A 10,469-nucleotide genomic window follows, 5' to 3' on the forward strand; every position below is an offset into this window, starting at 1 on the left:
AACCCTCGGCGGGAGCGCCACCGCGCTCCCAAGCGGCGCACTGTAGCAGTGCACAACCGGGCCGGCCCTGTAAGTCTAGTGTTCTTCAGAAGACTTTTTTTTCACTTTCATTACATTTATTGGATTTATCTTCAGTGGGTTTTCTCAGATTTAGTAGAAATATCACTGGACTTTCTCATACTAGTTGCATTAATAGGGTTTCTCTCCAGCAAGATTGTACAGTAAAAGAGTTCCAACAAAAGGGCTTTGGCAGTCAATGTATAAATAGGATTTTTGTATAGTATTCGTTTTCTGGTACTCAGTAGGACCAGACTAGTGCATCTATATTTCAATTATAAATTCTCTTATGCTTAGTATTCCATAATTTGGAAATATATATATTATATAATTAGGAAAGTGCTTATAAATTAAAATAGGATATGTTGTGCTTTTTGCTCTTAAAATATTATGTGATAAAATATTCGTTACCTATAGCTCATTCTCCTTCCTTAAAAAAGTGGGACAATGGTGAGCCCAAGCAATCAAAATGAGAAGTATGTAACAGGGACGAGAATCATGTAGCATGCTTTGAACTGCAAGTGACAGGAAACATTGGTCAATCTGGCTGTTGATGGCCGGCCCGTGCCTCACTCGGGAGAGTGCGGTGCTGATAACACCAAGGCCCCGGGTTCGGATCCCATATAGGGATGGCCGGTTAGCTCATTGGGTGAGTGTGGTGCTGACAACACCAAGTCAAGGGTTAAGATCCCCTTACCGGTCATCTTTTAAAACAAACAAACAAACAAACAAAAAAACTGGCTGTTGAGAAAGTATTATTGCCAATAGCAGGAAGTCCAGGTGAGTATGTTGATGGCTCAGATTTGGTTTCTATGCATTCTTCCCCTTTACTTGTGTTGGCTTCCTCTTCGGGCTGGTAGCAAGATGCTTGTAGCTGATCCCCAAATCGTATCCAATCACAGCCAGCCAGAGAAGAAAAGAAAGTTCTTTTTTGTATCTTTTTTTCAGAAATAAGAGAACCTATCCAGGAAGCCTCCTTCAGGTTTTCCCTCATTTCAAAACTGGGACTTGTGCCATTTTCTAAACCAATCACTGATAAGTGCATCAGGTTATTGTGATTAGTCTAAACTAATCATTTGGAGTTGAATTGATATTAGGGGTTACTGGCCATCACCACTAAAGGATTCTTTTTTAAAAAAAAAAATACTTTGAAGTCATCTGGGAGTTGAACATTTTCAGCTGTCAGCCAGACATGGGCAGAGTGATAGAGCTAATGAGTAAGAAACGGACTTCCCTGAATGACCTGGGAACCCAGAAGTCATACTAAATGAGACCCATAAACTTGAAGCTTTTTCTTATAGATTGTTTATTTACCCAAGTATAAGGAATCTCCAGAATATCAAGTAGGATGCAGTAGCAACTGTGTTTCATTTGAGTGCATGTTTGTTAGCATTTTCTACTGCTTTTTAAAAACTATGCTGTAGTCTGAATGTTTGTCCCCTCCAAAGCTGATGCTGAAGCTTGATCCCCAATGTGGCAGTGATAAGAGGTGGGGTTTTTGGGAGCTGACTGGATTATGTCAAAGAACAAAAATATAACAAATTTAGTTGAAGATCTCAGTTGGTTTTATTGCGATTCTAGAACCAGGCAACACATTATTCCATAAGACAGAGTACGTGTTTCAATGAGCCAAGCAGGAGTTGATTTTATAGACAAAAAAAGGCTGAAGATGGCAGAAACAGAACAAAAGGCAGACTGGTCATCTCAAAGTTACTTTCCCTGTAAGGTAGGAACAGGAAGACAGAACAATAGAAAAATAACTGACTAGTTAACAGGAGGTTACTTTAGGCTATCTCTTTTGTGTAATTAAAGAATTAAAGCAGAGGGAACCTCATTATTATACCTATTGAAGATTAAACTGGCCTGTTTGGAAAATTGGTTGTTATCTCTTTCTCCTGACTTCTGGGAGGGTCAGACTATAACCTAAGTGACTGGAAACTTAGCAGGAGTGACTCCATTCTGATTTTTAGTCTGGTCTGCTGGATCCTAGTACAGGAACTTAGTCCACAATAATAGCCTCTGGACTACATCCTCATGAATGGATTAATCCATTCATAGATTAAGTGATTAATGGGTTAATGGATGAGGAGTTATCACTGGAGAGGCATGGGTGGCTTTATAAAGAGAGCAAGTGAGCCCAATACCACAATACTCTAGTCCTGTCACCATATGATACTCCCTGTTGCTTCAGAATTCTGCAGAGTTCCTACTGAGAAGGCCCTCAACAGATGTGCTCCCTTGACCTTGGACTGCTTAGACACCAAAGTAGTAAGAAATAAATTCCATATCTTTATAAATTACCCAGTTTCAGGTGTTCTGTTATAAGCAACAGAAAAGTGACTAATACACTCTACAATAAAGTTATTTTGACACTTTTACCTGTCTTGCTGTGAGTCTACATCAGGAAAAAGGAAAACCCAAGAGCTTTAGGGATCCCTTCCTTTTTGCCTCTGTGCATGTTACTGAACTCTGGTCTGGCTGCCTACCCACTTGAGAAGGAAAGAAAAAACCTCAGAAGTCAAATGGTTGGTGTTAGAAAAGCAGATGTATTCAGCTGAAGGAAATGGTAGGCTATCCCATCTCAAAGATTTAGATTTACTGAGAGATTTTTAAAGGAGGGGTTGAGGGAATGGAGTGGGAGGTGAAAAGCAAGAGAGAAGGTGACGTGAGCTACAAGGGGTCTGTGTCTGTGAGTCAGGTACAAGGTCTCCCCGAGGCCTCATTTGGTTTCTGTTCTCATCTTTGCTGCTGTCTCAGGACCCTGCAAGATTCTGATTTGTACCAGTATACTTGGCTGGTGGCCAAGATCAGCTTTAGTCGTTTGACCTTGATCATTTCTCAAAACTCTGCAAATCTCAAAGAAAGAACTGTTAGCTTTGCAAAGTACTAATTAGCTTCTCAGCCTTGTTTTCCTACTTAGTGAGCAAGATAAGAAAATCAGTGAATGGGAAGAAAGAGTGGAGAGAAAAAACTGTCGGTTTAAAAATCTTCCCTCCCTCTGCAGCCCAGGCAGTTTTAGGTCCCAACATGGCTTCAGTCCTGCTCACTCCAACATGCACACTTACATGCATATGTTAAATAAAAGTGATTACTTATGTCCTATGTTATACTTGCAACCCTTGCTTTTTTTATTGCTCTAAAATATGAAATAATGAAGATTGTGCATAGTTAGCATTAGATAACCAATTGCATACTATCTCTGGCTACCTCCGCTCCTGGGGGAGCAGCCCGGGACACAAAATGTGTGAGTGTGTGGGGGCGGGGCAGTGGGGGCTGGGGGAGGTTTCCCAGGGACACCAGCTGGCTGTCTCCCCTCCCCCTCTTCTTTGGGGTAGTCTCCAGCTCCCGGCTGAATACCATCCTGGGGGGTTTTCCTGGGATGCAGCCTCGAGTTGGGGCTGTTTGCTGCTGCTGCTAATGCTGCAGAAGGGAGAGGTGGAAAGATCCTGGGGGCAGTTCTTAATCTCAAATCTGATTTCTTAAAACTTTTTTTGTGTTACGTGCCCAAAATCTTGAAATGAAAAAAATTTATCGGCTCTGTCTTCAAAATACATCCCAAATTTATACCTTCACTTCCCTCCCCTCCCTTGCCCTTCCCACCAGCAGCACCCTAGTGTAGGACATACCTTCCATTTTTTTTCTTAAATTCACGTCCCAAGTCAAAAATAAACAAACCATTAAGATATCTTTTATCTGGGGGCTGGCCAGTTCAGCTGGTTACTGCATATTGTTAACACCAAGATCAAGGTCAAGGGGTTCAGATCCCCGGGCCGGACCGAAAGGATCATTTATTTGGGTTTCCTGGAATGACGACCTTTAACAAAAATATTTGCTCTCTTGATTTGCAAAGGAAAACATAATAGGAATATTCAGGTTTCCTTGACGTTTTCCAAATTTTGAATAACTCAAACATTATGAGTGCTCTTTCGTTACCAAACCTGGAGTAACATTAAAAAAAAACCTCACAAATCAAAATAAAAATTGGATTTTCTTAGGTATTATTTATTTATTTATTTATTTATTTATTTATTTATTTATTTATTTATTTATTTATTCTAAAAAGATGACCGGTAAGGGGATCTTAACCCTTGACTTGGTGTTGTCAGCACCACGCTCAGCCAGTGAGCGAACCGGCCATCCCTATGTGGGATCCGAACCCGGGGCCTTGGTGTTATCAGCACCGCACTCTCCCGAGTGAGCCACGGGCCGGCCCCAACTTAGGTATTATTTATAATAAATGATTGTGTACTTTTAAATTTAAAAAACCCTCTTGTTTATTATATAAATGGACACAATTACTGTTAACACATTGATTTATAAAAGAAAAACTTTATCAATTGTCACTTAGTGACATCCATACACACTTTATGGAATAAATTAAAGTCCCTGGGTATTTGTCAGTGCCTCCTTTTTTTTATTTTTTTATTTTTTTATCTTTTGTCTTTTTCCGTGTCCGGCAACGGATTGCAACCCTCAGTGTTGCCCTCGTACCGGACCGGGGACCGGCAACGGGATCACAACCCTCGGTGCTGCTCCCGCGCCTCGCTCAGCCAGTGAGCGGGAACCGGTCTGTATGCGGGATCCGAACCCTCGGGCGGGAGTGCCGCCGCGCCTCCCAAGCGGCGTACTATCCAGTGCGCCACCGGGCCGGCCCTTGTCAGTGCCTCCTTTAACTCTCATGACAAGTCTACTTCCCTTTATTCAGGAAGGAGATTATTTGATCTATATCAGGAAATATTATTAGGAAATAGATATTTTGGAAACTCCTTTGTTTAAAATTATTTAATGTTAAAAAAAGATTATTTAATGTTGCTTGTTAATTGTTCATGCTTAAAAAATATAAACTAGAATTTTTCAAGTATTCTATGCCATGACAGATCTAAATTCGTCTAAATTAGAATATGACCTTCTCTGAGAAATTAAATGGACTCAAATGGTTGAATTGTTCTTTTTCACTACAGTCTGCCAGCCAACAAGAGATTTAAAAACCCAATATTTATATAGGCAGTAGGTATGCAATTCTGTTGGTCTATTTTAGACAACTTTGGAAATAGATTTTCTTTTTTTTTTTTTTTTGTCTTTTTCTGTGTCCGGCAACGGATTGCAACCCTCAGTGTCGCCCCCGTACCGGACCGGGACCGGCAACGGGATCGCAACCCTCGGCGTTGCCCCCGCGCCTCACTCAGCCAGTGAGCTGGAACCGGTCCATATGTGGGATCCGAACCCTCGGCGGGAGCGCAACCGTGCTTCCCAAGCGGCGCACTAGCGCAGTGCGCCACCGGGCCGGCCCCTGGAAATAGATTTTCTGACATCTTCCAAAAGTCTCATTAAAGGGCCGGCCCGGTGGCGCACTGGAGAGTGCTCCACTTGGGAGTGTGGCGGCGCTCCCGCCGAGGGTTCGGATCCCATGTGGAGACCGGTTCACGCTCACTGGCTGAGCGTGGTGCGGGCGCAACACCGAGGGTTGCGATTCCGTTGCCGGTCAGTTAAAAAGACAAAAAGGAAAAAAAAAAAAAGGGCCGGCCCGTGGCTCACTAGGGAGAGTGTGGTGCTGATAACACCAAGGCCCCATGTTTGGATCCCATATAGGGATGGCCGGTTTGCTCACTCAGTGAGCGTGGTGCTGACAACACCAAGTCAAGGGTTAAGATCCCCTTACCGGTCATCTTTAAAAAACAAAAAAAACAAAAGTCTCATTAAAAATAGCCAGAAATTAAAGAAATTTTAGAAGCTTTGCTCTTACCTAAGGGGCTAGACATGTAAAAAAGTGGAAACTCACCCAAAGTTCAATGACCCAGAATCCCAAAGAAGTAACTTAGTTTACCTCTATGCTAAACAGGTAGCATTAATGAAAGCAATTGCCCTAATGATAGTCTGTAAATACATCTGGCCACTGTTTGCTTGTTTCCAGAATGGATCGAGGCTATTTCTGATGAATAACCAAGGTTCTGATGATAAAATTGGTTGTTAAAAAAAATTCCTCATGGGCCAGCCCGTGGCTCACTCGGTAGAGTGCGGTGCTGATAACACCAAGGCCCCGGGTTCGGATCCCATATAGGGATGGCCGGTTCGCTCGCTGGCTGAGCGTGGTGCTGACAGCACCAAGTCAAGGGTTAAGATCCCCTTACCGGTCATCTTTAAAAAAAAAAAAAAAAAATTCCTCACTGTTCGAAATGAATATTCAGAAAAACTAGTAAAAAAAAGAACTCTAAAACTAAATTTGAGAATACTTTCCAAGCCTGGAGTTTCCATGGCCTGAGATGACAAGATCATCTCCTCCTGGGATTCACAGGCTACTCCATGCATTTAGGAATTCACTTCGGAACCTGTTTTACACCATGTTCCAAGCTCACATTTCTAAGTACTATTGCAAAGGATTCATTTGATGCATCTAGCTTTCTCATCAATAGGTATAAACAATCTTCCCAAAATATTCACCTAGGCCTCTGTAGGTTTAGAATCTGGAGACTGTCTTTTGGAAGAGACTAAATCAGAGGAGAAAAATTACCCTTGGCTTCAATGGAAGGGACTTCATTGTGAAACCATAAACAGAGGATTCTTAAGTATTGTCTAGAAACAAATAACCTTTGGAAGAAAATCAAACCAAGATCTCCACTGTGTTTACTAGAGGCGGGGAAAGGGGGAAGGAGAAGGGGAATAGTGTGAAATTGGTTAATGGACACAAAACAGCTAGTTAGGAAAAATAAGATCTGTTCTTGTACAGTCGAGCTTTGTATCTACTATTCATTTATTTATTCATATTTTTTTGAGCAGTTGGCCAGTATGAGGATCCAAATTGGCATCTACAGTAAACATATCTCTGCCCTATTTGTTTTTTTTGCTCTTTAGCGTCATGATTTGGTGCCCCCTAGAGGCCAACCAAATGTTTTTAAGATTGTTTTACAAATCTTCACAGTTTATCTTAGTCCTCTGTAAAATTTCTCTGCCACCTAAGGAAAGGCAAAACTCTCTTGTTTGTTTCTCTCAAACCACAGCTATTGTTTTAAATATAACAGATTAATGGATTTTTTTATCCTCCACCTGATTCGACTACCAAAGATTTAATAGCTCCTCGTTTTAACACTACAAAGGCAGATTTTCTTCTATGAGTCCCATCTGGAAATTGAAATTGAATTTTCCTCAAAGTACTAATCCTAATCTTCATTTCTATCAAAATTGGAGATTGGTCCCAAATAAGAAGATATTTCTGCTGACATTATTGCAACTATGTATTGAGTCTATCATTGCTGTATTAGTCTGTTATATTCAAAGACCCCCCCCCCCAGCCTCCACTCAAAGAATCTTTACATGTTGAGGGTCTGGACCCTCAACATGTGAAGTGTGCAATGCTAGGGAAGGACGTTTCATGTGGACATAAAGTTTTCACCCTATCATTACACAAACCTGTGCTGTGCAATATGGAGTAACTTTTAGAATTTTTATTAATAAATACAGTGTTAATTATTAATATTCACTTTTAAAATATTTTCTAATATTTATTTATTTATTTTTACGTGATTGTCTTTATTAACAGCTCTCAGGAGACAGCTTCAGGCACATGGCCCAGGAGGGAATCACCTCATTTTCTAATATTTTAAACGTCTGCTCCTACAGCAAACTATGTTTCTCTGGGAAAGATACTCAGAGACCTAAAACAAGGCAGGCATGGTCTCTTCAAGAGAGCTCCCAGGAGAGAAAACTGACTCCTTCCTCATCTATACTCTGGGAACACCAATTCCAAGACAGGAAAAATACAACTAGAAAAGGTTGTCCAGAATTTGTTTCTGGCCCTAGCAAAAGTCATAAATGACACTACCTGGATCCAAACTCTACATATTCATGTCCTGAGGGCTGACTTTTTCTGCCTTTGGTTGAAAAGTAAAGATGAAAAGTTAAAGCACCTAGGAGCTTGCAGTTGGAAGCTGACAGGTAAACTCTAATCTTTCCTACTAAACATAAACATCTCTTGCAAAATACTTTAACCAGTCAAGACCACTCAGTGACTGGGATGGAGCAAGATGTAGAATGGCCACTCTGTCACTGTGTTGGAAAGCACATAGAGACAAGGACACTCTGAAATCCAGACCACATTAATCTCCCTACTTCGTAGGTAAAAATTACTAAAATAATCACCAAATTACCCTTTATAAAAAACTGGCCTCTGCTTCTTTAAACACTGCTTAGAACCACCCAGCCAATCCTATCATAGGCTTTCCACAATTTTCTCCAATGAGGCTCCACTTTCTTATGTGGTTTACTCTTCCTTGATGCAGCATACTGTATAAACCCAGCTGTGTTGGACTGCATGGGTGTCATCACTGGTTGGCTGCAGGTAGCTGTCTAAATTTAGGGAGCCCTTTCTGGAGCCTTCCTGCTCCAGCACCTAACATTTCTCAACCCTGTCTTGGTTCATGCCCAGTAGATCTGCTCCAAAATTCTTAGAAATTAAAGTGAAGAAAACGTTGTATACCTGGCATCAGAAAGGCAAGAACTTAATCTGTTCATCCACTTTGGCATGATGGGATTAAGCTCAGAGTATTCAACTACTTGAATGGATTTCCTTGGAGAAGCTTAGAGATTGGATATCCTCCCTAGGGTGGTTCCTGTGGTGGGTCTTTAAGTGCCTATATACAACACAGGGCCTGGGCCCTTTTCACTTTTTCCAAGTCATTTCAACTTGTTGCTTGGACTTGCCACTATTCTGATTCAAGAAGGAGCAGTGCACGGCATGGGAACAAGCACTCCCAGAAGGATGCCATGGTGGACCGTGCCTGAAAACTTTTCTGCCCCAATGGTAGTGCTCATTGAAGAGGACCAGGAGGAGCACATCTTTGGTAAGTGGCCTTTGCCCACACCCTGTCCCCCTATCCTTCTCTTACTGGTCTCCACTCTTCCTCTACCCTCCCAACCCATCTGTCCCAGGTCCCTACCCCCAAGGCCATCTCCCCACCCCACAAAGGCTGGTGGTTTACACATCCCTCCTGCTCTCGTGCTCACAGGCCCAGCTGACAAGTACCTTCGCTGCATTGAGGAGCACAGCCACACCCTCATTCAGCTGGAGGGGTGGTTCACAGCCACAGGCCAGACTCGAGTCACTGTGGTCGGACCACCTAGGGCAAGGCAGTGGCTGCTGGACATGATCTGGAGCATGGGGAGCCAGGACTCCTACCGTCAGCTCCGAGGTAGGTGTCCTTGGCTGAACTGTGGTTGAGGAGGGCTTGATGGCAGAGACCTGGCAGAGTTACTTGCCATCTTGGATTTCTGAAGAATTGCTTGGGTGGCTGGGAATCCAGGTGCTTTGCTGAGTCTGTTGGGAAGGGAGGGGGCCGGTGCCACAGCCATTGTTGGTGGCATGCAGTTGCTCTGGGAGGAGAAGGTAGTAGGGAGGTGTGAATGGGTCACCTGGGAAGGCCTGGGCTGGGGGGACATTATTCCCTTTAGTTTCCCTCTGGGGGTCCTGGCCTGCCCTGGTGTTCCAGTCTGGGGTCCAGCTTCACCAGCCCAGGCCACTCCCTCCACAGGCCTTGAGATGTTGCAGCGAGTCCGGAGAAAGCCCCTCACCAAGGAAGACCTGGCCGCCTCTAGCAACGTGCAGCCCGACACTGGGGACCTATCTTTGGCCTCCAGAATGGGTGGGACCATCTCTCTTGGTGTTCCTCAGGCTCTTCCATCCCCATTGGTTGGCTGTTTCTGATTACATTTGAGTTCACACTATCCATGATGAAAGACTGATCTCCCTTGGGAAGTTGAGATGTGAGATGTCCTGGCTTAGCCCTTGATGAGAAAAACATGAAGAACACTGATGGACGTTTGAATTTGTGGTCCCAGTCCTCTGTCCCTCTCAGGCCTTCTAGGCATGTGTGTGAGGGAAGTCTCCTAAGTGTAAGAAAGTGTTCTACCGGCAAAGATGCTCAATAAACTAAGCCTCCTATTATGCAAGCAATTGATGTGCTGTCCTCTTTCCTTTGGATGAACTTATTCAACCAGAAGGGGCTTCTTTGGGCAAGCCTGGTGCTGAGGTCTGGGTGGCCAGTGCCGTCTCCAGGGAGCCCCAGCCCAGTGAAGGAACCAGAATCAGCTCTTTCTCAAACTGCTTCTCTCAGACCAGAAGCCTGGTCATGCTGCACTGAATTGAGTGAAAACAGGGGCTTCTGAACAGTAGGGACCCTCGTTGCAGCCCCAGGACCCTCCTGGACTTTCAAATGCAGACACACACACACAGAGAAAGAAAAGGTGGGAGGAGGGTCCCGATGGACATGTGAGGTGGTCCCATCCAGTACGGTGGTGAAGAAGGCAGCCAAGCCCCCTGGTAAGCATGAGGTAGTCATGCATTTTCCCTGATTGCCAGAAATTTTGGGGTGAGATTGGAGGGGCTGGTTTTCTGGTAGCAAAGGAGTCTGAGGTTCCTGAAG

General features: G+C 43.5%; 1 protein-coding gene across 2 annotated transcripts in view; it reads left to right on the forward strand.

Moving 5' to 3' along the window:
- The window catches only part of LOC103596434 (KH homology domain-containing protein 1-like), a 12,691-nt gene extending 2,691 nt beyond the window's left edge, over window positions 1–10,000 (forward strand). The window contains exons 2-5 of one of the 2 annotated variants that reach the window (XM_008580061.1): window positions 7,592–7,986; window positions 8,725–8,891; window positions 9,057–9,239; window positions 9,579–10,000. In XM_008580061.1, the coding sequence (XP_008578283.1) occupies window positions 8,786–8,891; window positions 9,057–9,239; window positions 9,579–9,751 (462 nt within the window). In that variant the 5' untranslated portion in view covers window positions 7,592–7,986; window positions 8,725–8,785 and the 3' untranslated portion in view covers window positions 9,752–10,000. The remainder of the gene's footprint in view (window positions 1–7,591; window positions 7,987–8,724; window positions 8,892–9,056; window positions 9,240–9,578) is intronic. The other variant, XM_008580062.1, reaches the window with a different exon arrangement.
- Window positions 10,001–10,469: the final 469 nt, after the last annotated feature.

This window comes from Galeopterus variegatus, unplaced genomic scaffold (assembly GCF_000696425.1).
Source record: "Galeopterus variegatus unplaced genomic scaffold, G_variegatus-3.0.2 Scaffold2010, whole genome shotgun sequence".
Lineage (NCBI taxonomy): Eukaryota > Metazoa > Chordata > Mammalia > Dermoptera > Cynocephalidae > Galeopterus > Galeopterus variegatus.